This window comes from Artemia franciscana, chromosome 12 (genome assembly GCF_032884065.1).
Source record: "Artemia franciscana chromosome 12, ASM3288406v1, whole genome shotgun sequence".
In the NCBI taxonomy this organism is placed as follows: domain Eukaryota; kingdom Metazoa; phylum Arthropoda; class Branchiopoda; order Anostraca; family Artemiidae; genus Artemia; species Artemia franciscana.
In genome coordinates this window covers 16,004,595-16,029,102 of record NC_088874.1, presented here as the reverse complement: position 1 = coordinate 16,029,102, position 24,508 = coordinate 16,004,595, and the positions used below count along the sequence as shown (strand labels likewise).

General features: G+C 35.3%; 1 protein-coding gene across 1 annotated transcript in view; it reads left to right on the top strand.

The window, feature by feature from the left end:
* Positions 1-24,508, top strand: part of LOC136033741 (alpha-1,2-mannosyltransferase ALG9-like) — an 86,321-nt gene that overhangs the window by 37,992 nt on the left and 23,821 nt on the right. Inside the window, exons 3-8 of the mRNA XM_065714636.1 lie at positions 2,459-2,661; positions 4,964-5,077; positions 6,474-6,584; positions 14,377-14,464; positions 17,874-18,068; positions 20,678-20,791. Of these exons, the coding sequence (XP_065570708.1) occupies positions 2,459-2,661; positions 4,964-5,077; positions 6,474-6,584; positions 14,377-14,464; positions 17,874-18,068; positions 20,678-20,791 (825 nt within the window). The remainder of the gene's footprint in view (positions 1-2,458; positions 2,662-4,963; positions 5,078-6,473; positions 6,585-14,376; positions 14,465-17,873; positions 18,069-20,677; positions 20,792-24,508) is intronic.

Sequence of the window (24,508 nt, the reverse complement as noted above, 5' to 3'; positions counted from 1 at the left end):
TGTGCTATTTAAGACAATGTCCATCAAAAAGATCCATAGAAAAAGGTATAAAACACAACCCTGCATAACTCCTCATTTGATGCAAAACCATCTGCTAACCTCATCTCCTACCTTAACTTCTGTAGTATTATTCTCCTACGTAGCACTACTCAGTCTAATGTAGTTATATGATCTAATAAACAAGAAGAAGACCCTTGCTAAAGCTCTTCTATCAACAGAATCCAACGCTTGCTCAAAAATTTAATAAAACTGGGGACCAAAGGTGTTTGATAACTCAGGGACATCTTAATTATTAACCTAAGAATGAAAATTTGGTCAACACATGCTCTACACTTTCTAAAACCGCACTCTTTTTCTCTTATAACTTTGTATACAACATCTCTCAGTCTAAAAAGTATCATATTACTAAGTAATTTGCTACCTACAGAGACCAGGCTAATACAGCAATAATTACCACACTCACTCTTATCACCTTTCTTATACAGTGGTTTATTTAGGCTTTTCCCAAATTTGTTAGGTACTTCCCCTTTTTCAGGAATCATATTCATAATCATCAGTAACTTATTTTTGATGTCAGAGTCACCATGTTAAAATAAACCCCCTCACTCTGGGGGGAGAGGCATGTACGTTATGAAATTTGCCCATTGCTTATGTATAGTATTTTTTAATGGGAAGTATACAGGCATTTTTTGGAGGAGGGGGTTGAGCTTGGGGTAGATTTCTATAGGGAGAATCTTCCTTGGGGAGGGAAATTTCTGGGGGTGAATAATCCAGAGGAAATGTTACACTGGGAGGATTTGACAGAATTACTACACGAAATTCTTTGTATTTGTCTTACATTCTCTTTGCCAAATTTTTCATGTTGAGATGCTCCAGGTAATTATCAAGGGGTGTTTTCCGCGTGTTTTGATTTCCAGGAAGTAATTTCTACGCATTTGAATCGTCTGCAAAGCAGTTTTACTGGGTGAATGGATTCTCAGATGGAACAGTCTGGAGGGAATTGAACAGGGGGGAGGGGTTGCACTTTGCATTGGATGAAATTTCCACGGAGGAGTTTTTGATGACGGGAGGGGTATATTTCACGGAGGGTGAGCCATATTTACTGGTATTATTTGAGAACAAACAGAAATTATTCCATGTATGAAGGGTTTCTCCCTCCTTAATACCTTGCTCTTTATGCTAAAGTTTGACTGTTTGTCCCAATTTTTAAGAGCGTCTACTGAAACACGGGGACCGTTTAAATAGAATATAAAGCTTTTTCAAAAGTGCTAACAGCTTTACCATAAAGAGCAAGGTACTGAGGGGGGGGGGGGACAAACCTTCATATACAAAATAAATCTGCCAAAATCAAAATGCAAATTTTGTTTCAATTTTTCATCTATGGTGAGCCAAATTTGAACCTGCATTAGTTGAAAAACGTCCAGAAATTAAATAAAGAAAGTTTTTTTTTTAACTGAAAGTGAGGAGTGACATTAAAATTTAAAAACGAACAGAAATTAGTCCATATATGAAAGGGGCTGTCCCCTCCTCAACGCCTCTCTCTTTACGCTTAAGTTTTTATTGGTTAGAAAGTAGAGTTTTGGCAAAGAGTCAAACTTTAGCGTAAAGAGTGAGGTGAGGCGTTGAGGAGCGGACAGCCTCTTTCCCATACGGAATAATTATTGTTCATTTTAAATTTTAATGTTGCTCTCTATTTTCAGTAAAAAAAAACTTGTTTTTTCAATTTAATTTTATGTTGTAACAAGAAACAACACAAATATTTTGCTGCCCAAGGCGAGTTCATGTTGGATGTGGTAACACCTCGAGACGAAAAGTACTTCTGTTTCTGCCATTTACACCTTCACACAAAAAAAGGGTTTATTAAATTCTATTTATTAAATTCTTAAATTCTAAAGGGTTAATAAAATTCCTGTTGTGATAATATAATAGGGTTTAATATAAAAGGGTTTTATAATATACTGCACTGTTGTGAGAATCGTTTCTGTCTAGAGTTGGAATATGCTACATTAAGACTGTATCTTTTAAATGTGTATAATGAAAATAATTTCTTCTATTTGTTGTGTTCCAGTAAAAGCAAATAAACTTTCGAAAAAAAATTACATATGGAGTTTCTAAAAAACCCTCGTAATAAAGGAGCTGAAGTCTTATTTAAGTAGTAAAAAGGGTAAAAAGTAGTTACATTTTCTGCAATGTCAATTAATTGATCATATGTTTTTAGCCTTAACTTTAATCAATTACCAGCTGTATTGTTGGTTAGTCCAAACAATCTTCTAGAACTCTCCATAAATAATATTATTACATAATACAAGGGGCGTTCACATAATATCGTTACCAAAGGTGACCTAGGAACATAGAATATGAATGATTTTCTCGAAATGCTAAACTTTTATGTTACAAGGCTTTGGTAGGAGATGTCAAACTCTTGCGTAGTAATCAGTTAATAAACATTTTTTTTCAGCTTCATAACCTACTATATGGTAAAGGATTTCAAACCTGGGAGTACTCACCAGTGTATGGACTTCGTTCGTATTCATATTTGATAATTCATCTTATACCCGCAGCGCTCTTTAACTGGTTAGCAGGATATAGGATTATGGTTTTCTATGGTGTTCGCTTTTACCTTGCCTGCTTGTGTCTCAGCGGAGAGCTATTTCTTTGTCGGTAAGATTTGTTCAGTTTAGCCCTGCTAGGCTTAAATTTTAAGTGGCTTTCACTTTTTTGTTTTTTAAATATTTTTATTCCTATTTTTAAGGAAGATTCCAAAGCTCTAATGCTTTGACTCACCAGTGAATGGACTGTGGTCATATGTGTAGTTGTTAATTCATTTTAACAACCTTATTTCAACATTCACAAAAAAATTTGAATAGCAACGCTTTTTTTCAGTTGATGCTCTTCTTAACTTCTGAATTTGTAGAAGATGCATAAAGGCTTTAAGAGAAAGAGTAAGCTGCAGGATGTCTTGAAAATTCCTCGGCCTTGTTGTTTTCCCTTTCGTTTTGGTAAAAATTAAAAAAAATTTGAAAACTTCAGGTTTAAGGGATTATTTGTCTTTGGAGATTTCAAAGTTTCAAAGTTTCATTAACAACGTTTGTTTTTGTTTTGTTTTTCTTACTTCTTTTGTTTTTATGAATAGAGGAAAATGTTTCTGCTAACATTGATTCCTAAAAGATTTAGTTTTCAGGTTTGGGCTTACCACTCGAAAGCAATTTACCTAGTTAGGATGTCTTGAAATCTCATTTACACAAACAGTTTTAAATATGCATCGTTTGTAATTCATAAATATGGAATCAATGAAAATTACATATCCAGAATCGGCCGAAAAAGAACAAGACAGTTCAAGATAAAAGGCATAAAGATTAATCGACTAACTAGTAAACCTTTTACCTATTTTCTACTCTAGAATTAAGGCTGTTAAACTTCCTAAAAATAAGTCGTATCAGCTGAATGTACAGAAATCAAGTTTCATTTATTTTTTTTTCTTTTTGGGACCAAAAGAATCTAAAAACCTATGGGCCAACATTTTTTCCATCAATAAAATAGCTTTTTGAGACGCCCAAACTTTATGCATGACAGGTTAGAGTCTGTCATGTTTCCTTTTTTTACATTTACGTACGTTTTTTGCTTAAGAGAAGCTGGGACCTCAGGGATTTTTCTGGTTAACGAAAAGTTGATCAGCAATCCCAAGAATAGATTTACTCATTGACAACTTTGGATCAACAAAACCTTTCGTGAGAACAGGAATTTTTATTATTATTGGAAAAAAATTGAAATTTTTCCAATGTCACTTGAACATTCTTTATTATTTTCTGTCTATTGCGTCGTCTTCGATTAAATACTTAGGTCTTCTGTACAGCTAAGATAAGAACATTACCTGAACTCTTTGCCTTCATACTCTTGGGCCTAACCTGAAGGTAAGCTATGCTAAAGTAGCCCCGGTGAAGTATTCCTACGACCAGCAAATTCTGATAAAGCTAAGTAGAGCAGTGGCATTACTAAATGTCCTTTATTTTTCCCGACTTTGGGAATGGTTCACAGAAACAGAGAGACAACAAGTTAAATCCGAGTCATGCAGATGTTTGCGTTTCTTTTACGTATGCCGCTCTTCGACGGAAATTCATCTCTTTTGAATAAGTATCAAGTTCCTGATCTATGTAAAGTTGTGACAGAGCAAGAAGTTCATGCTAGAAAAGATGCCTTTAAACATCTTTATGACTTCCAGCTGTGGCGTGTAATATTTGAGTTATGAATGTATACAACAACCATAAATTGATCCCTCATTGTTAAAGCATTGTTTTTCGTCTCTCTTTTTTTTTCTTTATTCCACCATGTTGTTGTGTTGTTAGACTAAAATGAACTACCTATCTATCTATCTTTGCCTCGCGTGAATTTGTGTATTTAAACTAAAACTTATGTTCTAAAACGAAAAAAAAAAGAGTTCGCATCCGAACACTTTAGGAGATAAGTAATTGGAAGCCAGAAAATATACCTTATTGTGCATAACTTATTTAAAAGCTCTGAAAAAAGAAGATAAAAAGCAAATGTTTACACGCCACCCCGTTTGCTTTTTTGAAGCTAGGTCTAAAAGAGAAGAAATAATTCTTTGGGAAGCCCTCTAAAAGCCAAAAGTATTTGTCCCAAATTTAACATTTATTTGAAAAAATGCAGAAAAAGAAATTCAAGCACTTTGCTAAGATTAGAAGAAACGGCCTAAGACGATACGAAGAACAAGAAACATATCATTGCTGCCCGTTTAATTATGGCAGACGGTACCACACAAGATAGCACCACGTACCTCTCTCAATCTCTCCCTCTACATCTTCTCTCTCTCTTTCTTTTTCTCTCCCTCCCTCCCCCCCCTCTCTCTCTCTCTCTCTCTCTCTCTCTCTCTTTCTTTAACTGCGTTTACTTTTCTGAGTTTTCCAGTTCTCGGAGTTTAATGCTATTTTTATTTTTCTCCTTACAGGGAGACAATGCGGCGCTTCGGAAAGGACGTTGGTTTGTTAACTTTTCTGTTTCTACTATTTGGCAATGGGATGTTCATATCTAGTTCTGCCTTTCTACCGTCTTCGTTTTCAATGCAAGTAATTTATGTTTTGCCCTTATCTATGTTTAGAAATGTATTTTGGATGTATCACCTTTCCATATTTAATCCTACCCCGCCGCCAAGACTCATCGGAATGTCATTGGAGGGTAGCCCCGCCCCCAAGGAAAATATTCCACGTTTTTTATTGACACGTTCGTTTTTTATTGACACGGTCTTATTCGTAGAAAAAAGTATTTTATAGTTTTTTTTTCTATTAGACTCTATTAGACTTTTTCTATAAGGTTATTTTACTTTATTTCTCCTTATGTTTGGTTTGATAAAGCTCTTTTATTTTTGTTTAAAAAATTTGCTCTGTATGTTTCCCATTAACAAATACTATCTGTAAGTAAGTAAATAAAAAAAAAAACAACAAGTTTTTCAAATGAAAGTAAGGAGCAAGATCAAAACCTAAAACGGACAGAAATTATTACGTACAGGAAAGGGATTGCCCCTTCCTCAAGACCTCGCTTTTTACGCATTTTTTTTGTAGAAATAAAAAAAGCTATTATTATAATTAAAAGGCCATTGTGTTTCAGGAATCGTTCTTAAAGAATTGGGACAAAAAGCTAAAACTGTAGCGTCCTGTTTTTCTAGTCCTTTTTTTTATAAATTCCAAAGGGCATGGCGACCAACCAGCCGCTTGGGGGTTTGTCGTGGGGGGGGTGGCATTTTCAGAGGGGTGATTCTCCGCGGGAGGATTTTTCATGGGGGGATCTTCCATGAAGGTATTTTTTGTGGATATTCTCTGGGGGGTATTTTCCTGGGGGGGGGGGGGGGGGTAAATGCTGGCCAGCGACAATTTATGCCCTTACGAGGCACTTTATTTTCACCTTTTCCTGACAGTATTGTGATCTATCAATCTATATATTTGCTAATTGTTTATTGCTTTTTGTCAATTTTATGTGCTACACCTTGACAGCTCAATTCTCAAAAATAAACTTCCTTTTATCGTAGTCTTTGGGGACCAGTATGTATCGATTATTACGAAAAATACTTTCTAACATTTGCCTTATCATAAAAATCACAATTTGGCTATCTGCTTCTTTTAGGGGAGTGTGTGGGACCTGATTCATCAAAAAGCGTCAGTATTTCATTATGGCAACTAGATTTGTGTATCATATTGCCATTCCTTAAATTGTGCTACTTAAATTCTATTTTCCTCTTTAAATAGATTGATTGTCGTAGTTAAATTAAGCCTACATTAAAGCGGGGAAAGAATTAGAAATAACAACCTAAAATCTTGGAGATTGCTTGGGAGGTCGCCGAAGTAGAAACCTTAAAGAGGGGGAGATAGAGGATTGAGTGTGTGTCAGTGTTCTGGCCCCAAGCGCTTAATGTTCCGGCGATTTTTCAGTAGTAGTAGTACCTAATTGGAAGTTTAATTTTTCAGGTATATGACGTTGTATTCTATGGCATCGTGGTTTGCAGGACGTTATCGAAGAGCAATATTCTACACTGCTGTATCAACTATTATTAGTTGGCCTTTTGCTGGTCTTATTGGGTGATTTATTTATATATTTCTTTTTAGATTGTCTTAATTAAATGCCAAACATGTTGTCACGTTAACGGGTCATTTGCCAAACGGATAAATTTTATTTATTAAATAAAGGAGAAAGCTAGCAATTAAGATGCATTGCTGAGGGTGTCAATTGGTAGGGGAGTAAATTACCCTTTATAATTTCTTTAGAAAAATATCTTGTTTGGGCATTTTCATTGAAAAACAGATTAGTTTTTGAAGATGGTTTTTGATGCCACTCTGCATCGCTGGCCTTTATTTAATTTAAATCGATATTTATTCCGGTCAAAAGACCATATACTAAAAAAGAGAGAAAAATAAACAAACAACAAAAATAGATAAATAGGGAAACGTGTTCAAAAAAATTACAGCATAAAAGTAATGAAAAAAGGAAATAATAATGAAAATTAGAATACTAATACAAAAAGAAAATGAGACACCACATTCAACTGATAACCCACATTTCAAATTAAATATTAACCTTAATATCGATAGAAAGCAGCACCAGCATTCATAGCTAATTGTTATCAATTAAATTTAGTTTTAGTTTATTTCTAGAAAGCGAAAAAGAAGTAGCGTGAATCCACATAACTATCATAAATGTTCCAAAAACTTTATTATTGAATTTTTAGAAGAAAATTTTGATTGTTCAGTATGGATTCTAAAGCAAGGCAATTTTGCTGAATGTCATCTTAAACTCTACCTATTCTAAATATGATACACAAACTGCATCATTTGGAGATTCGTATAATTTTTGCCAATTAGGCAGTGAAAATATGAAGTTGACTTTTGATAATAACACAATTAGCTCATTATCATTATAATTTATAATTTATTCAAAAAATAATTTTTTATTCTTACTTTAAATAACATAAGATTTTCAGAACACCTAACACTCTCTGGAATTGAGTTCCAAATAACAACACCTACATGTTTAATCATAAACCCAGATGGCGTTGTATGCCTGATTTCACTAGTCAGCTGATCAGAGCTCCTATTAGAATAATCGTGATAATTTGAATTATATCGATAGAAACTTCTAAAATATTGAGGAGACAATCCATTTAAAACCTGGTATACAAAAATTAAAATCTGTTGAGATTTAATAAAATCGATATTCAAAATATCTAAATCTCTAAAACTATTTCTAGTACTACCACACGCAAGATACTCACCCAAACTTCTAATTGCCTTATTCTGCATAATCTGGACCCTTTTTACATGAATAGAAAAATTGCTTGCATACAATGAACAACCATACACTAAATAAGGATGGACAATTGAATAATAAATTGCTTTCAGGACATGTAGAGGAAAAAAAATTATGAAATCTTCTTAAAATACCGACTCCGCGAGCCAATTTTGAAGATAAAACTTTGTAATGATGAATCCAACTAAAATTTACATCAAAATAAAATCCTAGATATCTACATTGAAAAACCTGACTAATGGAAACACCTTGTAAAAGAATACTATGACAGTTATTTACAACTTTACCAATACGACTAAATATCATATAATTAGTCTTCTAAGTATTCACTGCAAGAAAACTATGCTTTGTGAACTGAGATAAATTCTCCAAAGCTACATTAGTTATCTCTATAAGATCTTCGACAGATTCCCCAATCACTGTAAGCGCTGTGTCATCTGCGAATGATGTAACTACGGCACCAGGAATGTAAAAACGCATTGTATCCACGTATATAAGAAACAGTAAAGGTCCTAATACCGAACCTTGGGGCACTCCACAATTCACATTGAAGGGTTTCCCTACCACATCATCTATCATAACTTTGATGGACCTACCATGCAAGTAAGACCTAAGCCAATCCAAACACTTCTCACGGACTCCCAAACAAGCTAGCCTACTTAATAAAAGATTAAAATCAACGGTATCAAATGCTTTTTTAAAATCTATGAACACAGTAAGAGGGATAAGATTCCTTTCTAGGGCACTATTAACGCACTCCATTAGATGGTATGCCGCATGAACAGTTGAATGTTTAGTTCTGAAACCGAACTGTGACTCATTTAATATTCCGAGCTTGTCTAAATATTCATACAGCTGTCGATGTACTATTTTCTCGTATATCTTTGAGAATTGTGGTAACAAGCTTATAGGTCGATAGTTCGTCATATCTTGCTTATTGCCTGATTTGAACAGTGGTAGGACCTTTGCTTGCTTAAGCGCTTCATGGAATTGGCCGACTTCAAGTGACAGGTTAACGAGGTAGAGAAGACATGGTAGTAGATACACTGAAACTACTTTGAATGCTTTCAGATTCAAACCGTCAATACCAGCAGCATTTGACTTTAAATTCTTCACAATTTTTGTTAATTCTTCAATTGACACTTTTTTCAAATTGAAATTTATGATGCTCACCTCGATTATCTTCAAAGAGCGTGTCACTTTTCGCTGGGTCTCCGTGAGAAGTGTCTTCCCTGATTCTACTTCCAATACCAGAGAAGAATTTACCAAACTCGTCAGCAATCTGCTGCTTATCAGTAACTGTAACACCCTCGACAGTGATAGCATTTATGAGGCCATAATGTTTACCTGTACCTTTAATCACGCCGTTAATGGTCTGCCAAGTGCCCCGCATATCACCTTTTTGTTCATTAAATTTTTCGATGTAATATTTTTTTTTTGAACGTCTTAACTTATTCGCTAAATTTCGTTGACGAATATATTCATTTTTACTTTCTTCAGATGAGTCATTTAAACTTTTAAAGAAGCAAGCGTTACGAGCATTTATAGCTACAACAACTTCATCATCAATCCAGGGTTTTCGGGGGATATCTCGTTCTTTTTTCCTAGTAAGTTTCAAGGGACAAGCAGACTCAAATATCGGAGTAATTATCCCAAGAAAGTTGTCGAGGGCACGCGAGGGATCCGGTTCTTCATACACCTTCTCCCACGATATTACACTTATTTGTTCACGGAACTCATGTAAATTTGCCGGCCGAAGATCTCTTATAAGTTTACGCCTAGACTTTTCGTAAGTCGGGCTCCGTTGCTTTATCGTACATGAAACAGGAAGATGATCAGATCCCGGATGGATCATGATATCACAATAAGAATCAGGAACTAAATTTGAAGGGAGAAACACATTATCAATAAGAGTAGCAGAATGTTCAGTTATTCTAGAAGGAAGGCGATTCATTGGAAAATAACCATGCGATAACATAAAGTTAAAAAACTCAAAATTATAGCTATTCAAACATAACAAATCAAAGTTAAAATCACCCATGATTATGCATTCATTTTTTACAGACAGAAGTTTACATAAATAATAATCAAATAAATCAAGGAACTCAACCGAGGGAGTGCTAGGTGGCTTATAAACCAAACAAATTACTATCTTTTTATTCTCAACAAATACAATTTCCACAGAAAAAAATTCCACCTTCCCTTCAATCCAAAGGCATAAATCATCCCTTTCTTCAAATTTTATTCCATTTTTCAACAAAAAAGACAAACCTCCTTGTCTCATCCGATTTCTAACCTTCGAAATCATTTGGTAACCTGGAAAAATGTAAGACGAGAGACAGCTGTCCATAGATAAAAACGTTTCACAAATACCTAATACATCAATACTACTATTCATAGCAGACAAAAAATTTTCAATATCCTCAGACGATGACGTAACATGGCAATTCCATTCAGACACACGTAAGCTCTTATTTTCTTTCCGTATTGGAAATTCAAACGATACATACTGACTTTTTCTTACTGGCTCAGGGCATTTTACAACACTATCTTGAGCAATTTTACACTCTAAAATTTCATTAACATCTAAAGCATTATTTTCTAATTCATCCAACCGATCCTTCTGGTGTAACAGCAAAACTAATTATCAAGAAATAAGAACAATATAAACTGTACTGATTCCTATTGGAAAAAAAAAAAAATCTAAGCGACATCTTGCAACGACCATAGGCGACGGGGGAAAGCATCACTCGCAAGGCGTATATAAATTCGGCCTTGATCAGACCACACTTGTTTATTATCGTATTTTTCACGTGCTAGGTTCAGAATGTCCCGTCTCTGCTTTGTTAAATTTTCTGATACAAATATACCAGTGCGCACTAGTTTCAACTTAAGCTTAAAAAATTTTGGGCAATTTCTTTCGACCTGAATTTGACTAGGACCGGAGCTATGGCATCTTGACGAGTTGTAGAACTGTTTATTTTAAATCTTCTCACTTCCACAATATCACCATAAGACAGTTAAGCTACAGATTGCCTCTGAGATAACTGACCTCACGGTATGGCTAACATGACCATCATCAAGCAAACGCTTGCCAGGTGTTGTACGAAGTAACATTATCAGGAGCATTAACTTTTCCGAATCTTGAGTAATCTATTAAGTGCACTGGGACGAGTGCCTAACTCTACAAGGTCATCAGTATAACTTATAGTGTCAATCCATTTTGATCCAATGTGGCAACCAATTCCGCTAGCACAGGCTAGGCACTTACCAAGATCAAGACAACACACAAAAACAGAAGAGTGGATAACTACCATTTCCAGAAGAAACGGTGGACTTGTCTCAGAATTCGAATGAATCATAAAAAGCCGTCTTGTCAACCAAAACAAAGGTATTGCAAATAAGATTAGGCAATACCATGCTTGTTTAGGACGTTAGCGTCAAGTGGTTTAAACGGTTAAACGTTTTACACACATCAACAAAACAGAAATAAGTATAATTCGCTAATAGCCAGTAATACTTAATAACACTTAAGGAGTGAAAACAGTGAATGGAACTGAAAGGTATTTTTATAAGTAAACTGATTACTATGAGTATCTAAAAACAAATTCCAGAGGAAATGGTAGCAGATGTTCTTGCAGTTCTGGCAGATTTGAAGCCAAAACTGTTGGAGTAAAATTGTCTTGAATACTAGAATCAAACAGGCAATTTTTCTGTATCACGACTTGTACAAACGTTATTAAAGAATCGGGAAGTATCGCATGATTAACAAGCATTGAAAAATCAATCGCAAGGAAGTATGAAACATCCTCCATACAATTTTGCATGTGGTATGAAGATATCCACTTACAACCTCCAGTGCACCTCAAGTTGTGTTGTCCATAACCTCCAGTTGTGCAGATCCAGTATCAAAAGCTAAACAAATTGAATCTTCAACTTGATTAAAGGTATGTTAAAAATAATCACGCCAGAATAGAAGAATTGTTGAGGGTAACGAATTGCCTTCTGCCACTGATACGAGTTAAAGCCGCATCAAATTTCTACTTTAATAAAGTTTACGGCTAGTTGTATCAGAGATTCCTGAGACCCCACCCAACGAAATGCAATACAAAATTGATTCACTTAAGAAAGTTTCACACAGTGGTTCTACATCTACGGAGCATCCTTGGACGGTAAATTTCTAATTTGAAAAAGGAGAGTGATTACAAAGTGGATTTGCGAGGGCAACAAAAATTATAATAACAGAAATAGTGTTATACACCGTGAGAACTTTCTCTTTAAGATTCATGTATACATATACTATAACAGCAGTTGACAGTATCTTCATCGAGCATCACACGTTTAAGACAAACTGACACGGCTGCATCATGCTAAAGCAGCTCAAGGGAGAAGGTTCAGTCTCTAGAAGTTTCTGAGGAATAATCCTAAAAGTCTTATTTATGAAGACAGCCAGACATTCAGTAAAAAACGGGTGAAATGTTAAATAAGACCGTGAAGAAACAAATTAATTATTGTTCAAATTATAATAAGAGTTGGAATATTTTGACTCCACCTCTGAAAGCCTTTACCAACGGGGGGAGGGGGGTACTTGGCTTCAATAAACATATGAAAAAATTAGAAAATAAGAAAATAATCACACGCTCTACAAAAAAAAGTGAAAGAAAACTTGCATGTAAGCAATGTATTATTTCAATTAATAAATCTCAGCGCACAAGTAAGGATGTCTTTTGTCTTAAATATTAAGCCGAAATATTCGGAATTTTATTGTTATTAAAAAAAAAAAAAATAGTTTAAAACCTTAATTATAAATTAAAGTTTGACGGTATAATATTTTTTATTTTGCTATAGTTGTAAATGGAAAGGCGGTATGATCTTAAGGAATATTTACGGTACGAGCACATGGAAGAGAGAAAGATTTAGAACCTGTAAAGTCACACTAGACTTGAACTTTACATACAGTTGGAAGCTGGTATTCTGAAGCTGAATGGTGGAGCTTAGACTTAGTAGCTTATGAGTTATCTATGAATTTAAGTCACTTAAGACCAAAACAATGAAAAGAATCTGAAAGAGACAAACAGGTCTATGGCCACTAAAGAAAAACAAAGAGAACAAAGATCAAAGGAATATTTTGCCTGTATAAAACAAGTCGTCTTCAGCGTAGAATAACAAAAAACAAAAACAACTAGAATCTGTAGCTAAAATAATATAAATAAAAAAAAATTATAAAACTAAAACTAAAACTAACCTTCATTTTCCTTTACTGGCCGTAGACCTGTTCGTCTCTTTCAGATTATTGTCTTTGTTTTGTCATGGCTGGCCAGTTCGGCTTTAGATCTTTTAAACTTAAGATCAGTTACTTGAGCTATTTAAGAACACACATATATCATTAGGAAGAAAAAGGCTGTAAATAATTTGAAGAGTATGCAAATTTATCATTAAAGACGATATTTCTGAGCAGATTAGCATTCAGGTCATCAGCAATCAATATACCATAATTATTAGCATGAGTACTGTAGAAGCCCCTGTGCAATCATTTATAACTGGTGATCACAGTAGACAGAGTCTGGCCAGCAATTCAGTTAAAGAAGTTCACTAAATTAGTAGTTATTAGTTACCATAGACGGTTTGATCTATTTTTGAAGACAGACTTCATGTATGTTTTGAGAACTGCATCTGCTTTGTCTTCCATGGTTTCTTTCTGTAGCTTTCCCTATTATTTTATGTTTGCTGGGAGGGCCTACCGGTTCTTTCCTGTTTGCATGCTCGTGTATTATAATGATCTTTATATGTTATCTGGCTTTATTCAGGTAATAAAACTACACAAATACTACCTTCTGGTAGTCTGTTTCTGTTTCTAGAGTTTGTTCTGATTTTTCAAAATTTAACAAGACTGTACTTTTCTGAAGATAGGATAAGGATGTATACAGGAAAGTTCCTCCAGGTGTATTTATATCACACTTTCACCTTGCGTTTGCTCAGTCCAATTTTACGAGCACCCATCTATGCTCGGTCCTGGCACATGCTCAGAGGAGGGAGGGAAGGGCCCACACTCCCTTGAAATAGCACTATTTGTACGGTTTGTCAAAATTTCTCATTTATTTTTGAATATTTAACCTACTTTAAATATTTTCATCCCTTCTGCCTCGCATGAAAAATTCCACGTATATACCTAGCCTTAATGTTTTTGTGATGAAGGTAAACGAGGGTACCCATATGCATTTTTCATGTAGGCAAGCTTATCGAATTTCTTCTACGGAGGCGAGGAGGGGGGGAGTAGAAAAAGTGCACTTTTTAATTACGAAATATCTGATAGTTTTCCAATTCATTGGATCTTTCAAGAAACGCTAAGGTCCCTCTTAGGGATCTTAAAACTGAGAGATTTCTGTTTTTTGACCTTGTTGTTACCTAACAATGTAACTTACCTGAAATATTTTCATTATTTTGATTTATATAATGTTTTATCCTTTTTGATTTTTTGTCGAGACATTGCTCTTCAAACCTTCAAGTTTAAGTGATTCTACTATTGATTTTTTTTTTTTCTAAATGGTTACCTTATATCTTTTTCAGACTTCCTATAGCAATAGACATGGTTTTTATGCGGAAGGATTTGTTTTCATTCGTGAAATGGAGTATGCAGTCACTGATGCTGATTTTGGTAAGCCTACGTTTGCATTAAAAAACAGAGTTGTCCTTCAGAATCTTCGAGGTAGTTACAGGTCCAGCTGGAATTAATCTCATCTCTATTCTGCTCTGAAGTTTTCAACCTTAAATATTTACATTTTATAAACTTATAAATAATTATGGTTCTAAACATATAAACGATTACCACATAACGAAGTCTCTAAAGACTTTACCTTATTCAGCATGTTTCTTTTCCTACCCAGAAAAAAAGATGGAAGTTCTATACTTGTTCTTGTCTATGGTCTTTAACCAATCAACGTGGCATCTCCAAGGACTTTTTGCAGACTGTTTGAATTTGTAACTGAAGATCAGAGATAATCAGTACATAGTCTTGATCAAACCCATTTCTGCTATGGACTGTAATTATGATGACTTCCATCATTTATACACGAATATATAACCAATTGTTCTTGTTTCACGACCTTCGGGAGGTATTCAAAGTAACTTTCCCGCACTCGATGATGAAGCATAGTCTTCGTGATGGAAAGTCCGTTATTGCGGTAGAATCCTAAGAAGTATTTCATCTGTTATTTAGGCGCAAACGTGAGCGCCTCCTCTTTCACATTATTTTTTTTTAAGACAAAGAATAAAGATCTGACGAATCTTGGTTAGAAAGAAAAATACTTAATTATTTTTCAAATGGTAAACCGTGTGTTTGAGCGCAGGGATCTTCAGTTTGAATATAAAGTCATAATGTACAATAAAGCAGATTTCTTGAAAATCCATGTCATAATATATGAGTCTGAGGGAAAGAGGATTTGGAACCTATATTTTTTTTTAGTTACCTCAGTGACCATCGACCCTTTTAGTTCAATGAGCCAAATGACATTTTTACTATTGTAAAATATCCAAAGATGAGTCAAAGTAAGGGTAGAATTTACTGTCCATAGTAATGTGTGTATTGTTCGCTTTGTCACCTTCAGTTGAAAATTTGTCTTTCAGTTATAAATACCTAATCAAATATCTAATCGAACCGATAGTTTGTAATAACTTTGTTTATCCAGCCTAATCGTTTTAAGACCCGGGCAGAAAAATCTATGAAGATCATTAACATCTACGTTCAATAGCTCTCAGCTTTTTGTGAAACGAACCTACAAACCTTAGACACAATTCCAAAGATTTTAAACTTAATACCAATATGTTAGCAAACGATAACATGGCAAATAGAATGCCTTACTGCACACGTAGGACTCTTACCCCTGACTGCTCAAATAAATATCTCAGAGCTCGTGCTTAAGCTACTTCCCCTTATTATTTCCCTGGGAAACTACAGATAAAAATTCTTTCTTTAATTAGTTTGATAGCACGGTGAGATGTGATGACTGTGATTGTAAAGCAGTAATATTGCTCACGGATCTTACATTAGATTCTCTTAGAAACATACCAGCACAAAAACTATAATGTATTTTGGAATGAATATGTAAAAAAGATAAAGAATATGGCATTGGACTTTACAGTCCCTACCAGCGGTTCTGATCTCTGTTTCTTGGCCCTTCAACCAGGAAGTGCAATGGGAGGTTGGGGGTCTACCATCCTGTATTTTCGCACACCCTTCCTGTTTACCTTCCCCAGATTTCTCCAGGTACCCATTTTGAGCTGGGTCGACTCTGGTTTAGCTTACAGAGTCACGCCATTGACCCCCGTCCCAATGCACTTGGCTAGGCTACAAAATATGAATATCCTAAACTGTGTGGAGTACCCTGATTTGCAATTATTCATATTGATGTGTTGGTTAAGAGATGTTTCAACGAGTTTGTTCTTATTTTTGCTAGAGCTCATTAAATCTATTATTGCAACTTACAATAACTATAAGTAAAGACATTTTTATGGACTCGGCGATTTCCGTGAAACTTGAAGTCCTCTTGTTTCACATAGTCAGGTTTATATATATAATTATATATAATAATGATATTTATTTATTTATTTATTAAGACCCAACTGCAGCAGGCTCGGGACTTGTTGCAGAAATACAAACAAAAAGCATGGTATAGTGAGGACCAGACTCCTAATAAGAAAGCAGGGAAGCTGTTAGAAAAAAAGAAACACATAGAAAGCAAACGTATACGTTATTATAAGCCATTTTAGATAATGACTTGTTTGGGATAAAACGATGATTGTACCAACCTGCTTCTACACGATTCGATACTACCTGCATCAGCAACAGATGGCTGATTCAAATTCAGTTGCAATCACTCGAAGGAGAAAGATACTACTCACTTCAAATCCACTTTACGAAAAGAATGTTGCCAATTATAGTTTGAAATAATTTTTTTTTGTTGTGGCTTGAATGCCTTTTATTGTAAGTTAGGATAATCAAACATAAAAACGTAATTTTACGCAAACAGAAAGACTGTTCTTGTATTTTTGTCGGTCGATGCTTTCTGTGAATAAAAAAATTATTCATATGTCTTCCGTTGTTTATCCTAAATATCCAAAACCCTATAATCTCGGCATAAGAATGCTTTCAGAAAATGTTTTTTTTTTCTTCAGAAAATCCACTTCTCAAGAATGCACTCAAATTCCAATTTTAATTGCATCATTTCCATATTTAAATACTCAACTACAATCTTTCAAATGAATCTCGGGGTTCAATTCCCTTTTTCGAATTTATCAGAATCAGGTCTATCACAAGGTTTAAATTAGAGTCCGAAAATTCACCTTTCAAGGCTTTATGTACCCATCTTCGAACAAAAAGACCACTAACCTCCACTCTAGTAGCTGATACGCAACTCCGATACTCCATCACCGATACTTTTACTGGATACAAGTTTGTAATAACTACTATTTTCTTATGGACTGAGTAACTGCGCATCAGAATGACTTCTAAAATTGGGAGTGTATTTAATTACCCTTCGATACTTCTGAGCGGATTGGCCGTCTCACATTTTTTGTAATATAATATATTTGGGCCAGAATTGTGTTATAAAAAAATGGTAAGAACTGGTACTCGACTGTGGTGGAGTTTATTGCTGCTAAAAAGGGCAATATAAGTCAAAATTTCTGCTTAAGTGGGCCTTATTGATTTAGTATGGTGCGATTATCCTTGGAGAAAAAACGAAAGCTATTTGGAAAATATGAAATTTGCTTATTAGGCAGATAGAATGTCTTGTGGCTCTCTGACCCACTGAATTTCGTTGCACTGTTTTTCATCTATGTCGCACCACTTTTTGAGCCATTGAACCCCATTCCCAAATTTGCCGGCGTTGGTAAGGTAGGTTTGTTTTACTTGTTATTATTGAAATATGCATATCACGTTGGCACTCCTTTTTGCTGGTGATAACACCTCCCCCCTTCTTGAAAAAAATATCTTGTCGTATTGGTGGGATCGCAATTCTTGCTATGAAAAATTAGTACCATGGCTGATTGTACATTCTCTTTTCTAGGCTCCAATGATGGCTATTGAGTATTATTACTATGGAAAGATGACTCTTCCAACTCTAAACATTATACTTTACAACGTTTTTTCTTCGCATGGACCTGATCTTTATGGCACTGAGCCATTCAGCTTCTATATTTACAATGGTTTCTTGAATTTCAATATAGTCTTTTTAAGTTCCTTAGTAGTTTTCCCAATATGCGTAAGTATTTGCTTAACCTACCTGTCTGTTTTTTTTTTTTTTTTTAATGCTAACAAATAATGTTGGGACTTCGTTATTAAAATAGATTGTGTCTCATAGGGAAACTAATATCTTAGGATGTTTTTTCATCTTTGTACATTCAAATATTGACCCTTTTAAAGGCCATGACCAAAGACATATCCCGAATTTGTTTCGAGGGGAGGGGGGGGGGGTGTACAAAAAAGACAAAACACATCACAATTTGTTTGAATGCATTTTTGTAACCTTTTTACGAGCCAGACACAAATTTCAGGGTGGGTGTTCAAATCTGGTATCCCCTTTGATACGATCTTGGCCGTGGCCTATGAAAATGCGATATGAATACAATTCACTCTACTATTACAGCCCCGATTAGCTATCATTTGTTGCCCCTTGTCTGTTAGTGCATATGCGTGTGTGTTTGTGTGAATATGTTTTTTTTCTCATTTTGTGATGTTATCTGTTTTTTTTTCAACTTTACAAAACACATCACATTTTGTTTTTATGTATTTTTGTAACATTTTTACGAGTCGGACAAAAATTTAAGGGGGTGGTTCAAATCTGGTACCAGAGGAGCCATTTGGGGGGGGGGCAGGGGTGGGTAAATGCCCACCCCAGATTTTCCAGGGGGCCCAAGCTTCCACCAAAAAGGGTCCTTTGCCGGCCATAATAATAACACTATTTGCTATTAACCATTGTAAACTTTAAAAGCAGGTTAGATACATAATCTAATTCTCAAGTTCTGTCAAATGCCCGTTTCCTAGATGATTATATTAATATTATAAATTCTGAATATTTGCAGTAATTCCTCTAAGTTGATAGACTAAAATAGGTCAGTTCCTGGCCTATCATTTCTTGATGGAATCGTTCCTTGTTACCTTCCAATTGCACTACATAGAAGCAATAACGCGAGCGACGAAATCGCTGTCTCAGCAACTCCATGCCGTCGCCGTCGACTTGGTTATTTCTCGATCGCGCACCCTGATTCAGGCCACAAGAAGCAAACTCACAGACATGCGTTCAGATGCTTCATTTGTATCGCTTTTCAAGAGGGCTAAAGAATTTGCAACAGAACTCGAAATTGAAGTACCTGCTGTGAATGGACCCGCGACTAGACCCTCCTCTGTTGGTCAGAAAGGACGACCTTGAAGAATTCAAAAGATCACCAAGCATCGGAAACAATTTGTGACAACTTTGACGCTAGGAAAGAATTTCATCGAATCTGGAAATTGGACTACTACTTTGGCGGATGAAATGAAGCAAGAATACTTCAAAATTTTTGACCTTCTACTAGCCGAATTTGACAGAAGGTTCACAGATAACTTGCCAGTGCTGAGTACGCTCGAAGCCTTGGATCGAAGCTCAACCAAGTTTATGGACACAGAGCTGCTCAAGCTTTTCTCTTCTTTTTACGGTGAGCTGGATATCGACAGCATTCTTCTCGAATCTCAAGCTGGTATTGCCAAGCGTTTCTTGCTCAATGAGGAGAAAAATTCGGAAAAGTTTCTAGACATTGTCGACCATCTTCAGGCATTACCAGTGGCCTATTCAGAAGTAATTAAACTACTTCGTATTGCTGCCACACTTCCTGAGACAACAGCGAGCAATGAGCGTTTGTTTTCTAGACTAGAAATAGTGAAAAAACTACCTGCGGGCTACAACAGGAGATGATCGTCTCAGTCACCTCCTTTTGATATTTGGAGAAAAGGATTTAGTAAAAAATTTGGACTACAACCAGCTTGTTGACGATTTTGCAAAGATGAAAGCTCAGCGGTTCCCCTTGTTACCTTGAATGTTGTTATATTTTTTTTCTTGTTTTGGTTTTTATTTTTGTAAATATATTTGATCTGGAAGATTTCTGCTGAAGGGGCACTGAGATTTTGGTTACAACCCTCAGCATAACAATGAAGGTCACTTTCACCGACGTATTGTTTACTTAAATAAGAAAGTTTCTCGCTGAGGATTACCAGCCTGTAGTCTGGTTGAATTTTCCACTTTCAGTTTAATCACTTAACCTCGTTGACTGTATTCTTCGTTGTAATAATTAATCTTAGAGGTCAGTGTGGCTGAGTTCCACATTTGGTTATAGTACATTTCCAAGCAACACACGGGTGCTGAAAATGCATTTTTACTTAGAATATTCGATCAATGTGCTGCCAAAACCCAGATTTTTGATGTTTCCCTTTAATAAAAATCATATCGTTAAGCTAAGGTCCAAATTATAGACTAAATATTGGCAAGGAAGTTGTAAATAAAGTTGCTGCAAATGTTTCCATTTTTTTCTTTTTCTTTAAGAAAAAGGCCTTGAAAGTACAGTTCAAAAAAAGAACGTGTAAAAAATTTTTTTAATAATTTTATTGGTGAAAAAGACAAAACTAGGAGTAAACCATAAATGAGAGTAGAAGGTTTTGTGTTCATAGCTTTATAATTCTTTGATCTTCCTTTTCCTCTGATCTATTTCAGACTCGTACAATCTACTTTCCTTTCCTTCAAACAAGCCTGTCTTCTTTAAGCATTCTTGGATGTGTGAATTGTTATTGAAACAAAAGTATAAATGTCAATGGGAACATATCTACTCATCTTTTTTTTAGGTGATTGCTTATTCCATGAACCAACTTCCGAATCACCGTACCCTGAAGGATTGTTTTCTTGTTTTTCTACCTATGTACCTTTGGTTCTTCATCTTCTTTTGTCAATCTCATAAGGTACTTCTATTACTATTTTCTTTGCTCGCAATTTCTTTATTTTGAATTTTAAACGAAGGAGATTTTGCTGTTAAAGAATAAGTTACTAGCATTGTAGGTTAATCTGGGTATTCTTGAGCTTGATTGAAGAAGCTCGGATGTTTTTAGGAATTATGTTTTCTATACTATATTAATAACCGAGAGATAAATTTTGGCAAAAATTCCAGTCACTAAATTTAACTGATTTCTGCAGATGAGTTTTGTTTCATTACAATTGCATCAAAGAACCTTATGAAGAAAGTTGAATCTTAAAAGTTGAATGCTATTGAGCATGATATAAGTTTGATTGAGAAGTGGACTAGTTTGAATAAGAAGAAGTCTAATTTTGTATTGTTTGGCAGTTTTATTCGGTAGATAAGTTGAGATGTGGAAATTCAATTATTAATAGAGTGTATTCGACTAGGTATTTGGACATTATTTTGAATGTGACGCTTAGTTTCCCTGATCGTATAAACTGTACAACATTTAAAATTGCCTGTGATGTTGGATTTATCGGGAATTTACAGCATATTTGTCCAAAATTCGACCTTAGACTTTTGTATTTGTTCCTTTGTCCATTGCTACCTTTTATGTTGTTGATCAGCATGATCTTCAACTTTTCAATCGTATCTGAAAAACCTTAAAACCGTTCAGAATTCTGCCGTTAGGATTTTAGCAAATTATGGACTTCGAGATTTAGTAAGAAATGTGTATTTAAAACTGAATATTCTTCCTCTTGCAGGTATTTTCCTTTTTTAGCGATCAATGTTAATGCCTGACATTATTTATAACTTTGGCCTAGATTGTTTTGAGGGTATGTTTATAACTGGTGTGGATCTTCACCATTGTAGTACGGGAAACGCAGATGTATTTCTTCGGCCACAGTGTGAAACGACCCGATCACAGTTTTCTGCTTGACACGTCTTGCCAAGTTCTTGGAGGCATTTACCAATAGTGGTCGTGCATGATCAGAGTATTTTCCGGTTTTTGTTTATATAGAAATATGTGTTGGAAGTTGGAGTTGGCTGAACGAACCGAAAGGCTCCTTGGCGATTATTTTTATAAATTTCTTTGTAAATGCAATGATTCTCGTCGGAAAAAAAGAAAAATTTAAAATAGCCTCTAGTAAAGATTTGTAAAGACCTCGATTTCTAGATTAGACTTGATGGAGAAAAAAAAATAGTGGCTGAGGAAAGTGGCACACATAAGTAGTGTTGTTTATTGTAGTACTGCGATAAAATTCTATCTGTCAGTTCGTTACTAAGTCTGATTACGAATTTTTTGGTAACCATGTAGAATACCGACTTTTCTCTAGTAATAAACCTCGTACTTACTGCTTCATAACTAATGGCAAAACAAAAGCAACCCTGACTACTGTGGGTATTGAATATTTATCTAAAGCGGTTAATTGTACGTGATACAACTCATTTACACTATATAGTAGCTGAAAAATACTATTGAGAAAACCACTGGGAACAATTCTTGGTTGTACTTGAACGGCTCCGTAATACATACACTAAACTCCAAAGTGAAATTTTTATATGCCTCTCTGGCTGATCCAGCTCGTGTGGCGTATATTTTCCCTTGTATAGGCCGTACCTCTGGTGCTAATGAAATAACTGTCAATATCTAAAGTGATATGGGTAGCAATTCTCCTTTTAGGCCCATTCACAACTAGGTTTTATATGCCAAGATCTGGCTATTGCTACTCTAAGCCAATCAGAATTTCTCGTAAAATTTTTTAGCCAATGAGAAATTTCTATGAAAAATCTGATTGCCTCAAATTAGCGCTAGCTAAATCCTGGTGTACCCAAATTTTATTGTGACGACTGGGCCTTTAGCGTATTACCCATAAGACCATTCAGGTTGACCAGATCGAAGCTCTCAGTCACTGAGCTAGTGTTTCAGATTGAACCGAAATAGTTCCAGCATTTTAAAGGTATATAGTTCTGCATGCTACTACTCATTAACTTTCTGATACAGATGATTTCGGTGTCTTTACGGTTAATGATTCTCGGTCATCTTAAAGATATTATTTAAATTTAAAGATAATATTCCCATAAAACGTATAGAGAGTTAAAAATGGCATCTTCCGGCTAAAGCTGATAAATTTGCGAAAACACTTGATCTCAGATATTAAAAACTAAGAAGCCATAATATTGGGCATTTCAAATAAAAGCAGTGCTTAATAATTTTAGTCTATCAAAATAATATATTTATGACTGAAACATTACAGAATGACAGAAAAGAACCACTCGAAAATAATTTTGCGATTTTCAAAGTGTGCAGAAGACAAATCGAGGATCAAGAAAAGTAGTTTTGACGCAATGGTATTAACAATTCCGACAATATGAAGTGCTAGCTAAAATCGAACAAGTATTTTTCCTAGGGTTTTACTGTAAGCTAAACTAAGATCCTAGTTTTTTGAAAACTTTGTTTCAAGTCTAGGAGAGTATTGTTTTGGTACGGTTCGGGAATAAGTTTTATGAGAATTATAAATGGTCCCATTTGAAGGTTACTTGTGTCCAAGGTTTGAGGTAGGGAGGAAAGACTGAAGCTTTTTTTTAAGTTAGTATCAGGTACGTAGTTTAGTGAGAAATGCTCTTTTTCAATTTTTATGGCACTTGGTATTAACCAAGTGACATATAGCAATCGCAAATTTTGTCGGTCTGTCTGTCCAGGTAAGCTAGGGCGATAAAATTTGGCAGGCATATCAGGGACCGGACCAGATTAAATTAGAAATAGTCGTTTTCCCGATTTGACCATCTGGGGGGGGGGGGAGTGGGGGGCCGGTTAATTTGGAAAAAATAGAAAAAATGAAGTATTTTTAACTTACGAACGGTTGATCAGATCTTAATGAAATTTGATGTTTGGAAGGATATCGTGTCTCAGAGCTCTTATTTTAAGTCTCGACCGGATCTGGTGACACTGGGGGGGGGAACTGGGAGGGGGAACCTAAAACCTTGGAAAACACTTAGAGTGAAGGGATCGGGATGAAAAAACTTGGTGGGAAAAATAAGCAGAAGTCCTAGATACATGATTTACCTAACCGGAACGAATCCGCTCTCTTCGGGGTAGTTGGAAGGGGAGTTAATTTTGAAAAATTAGAAAAAATTAAGTGTTTCTAACTTACGAACGAGTGATCGAATCTCAATGAAATTTGATATTTAGAAGTATCTTGTGTCTCAAAGCTCTTACTTTAAATCCCGACCGGATCTGGTGATATTTAGGGGAGTTTGGGGGGGGGAACCTAAAATCATGGAAAACGCTTAGATTGGAGGGATCGGGATGAAACTTGATGGGAAAAATAAGCAGAAGTCTTAGATACGTGATTGACATAATTGGAACTAATTCGCTCTATTTTTTTAATTCTGAAAAATTAGAAAAAATGACGTATTTTTAACTTATGAAGGAGTGATCGATCTTCATGAAACTTCATATTTAGAAGAACCTCGTAACTCAAATCTCTTAGTTCCAATCTCAACTGGATCCAGCGTCATTGGGGGGCAGTTGGGGGGGGGGAGGGCGGAAATCTTAGAAAATACTTATAGAGGAGAGATCAGGATGAAACTGGATGGGAAGAATAAAAACCTGTCTAAGATACGTGACTGACATAACAGGACTGGATCTGCTCTCTTTGGTGGAGTTGGGGGGGGGGGGGTAATTCGGAAAATGAGGTATTTGTAACTTACGAACGGG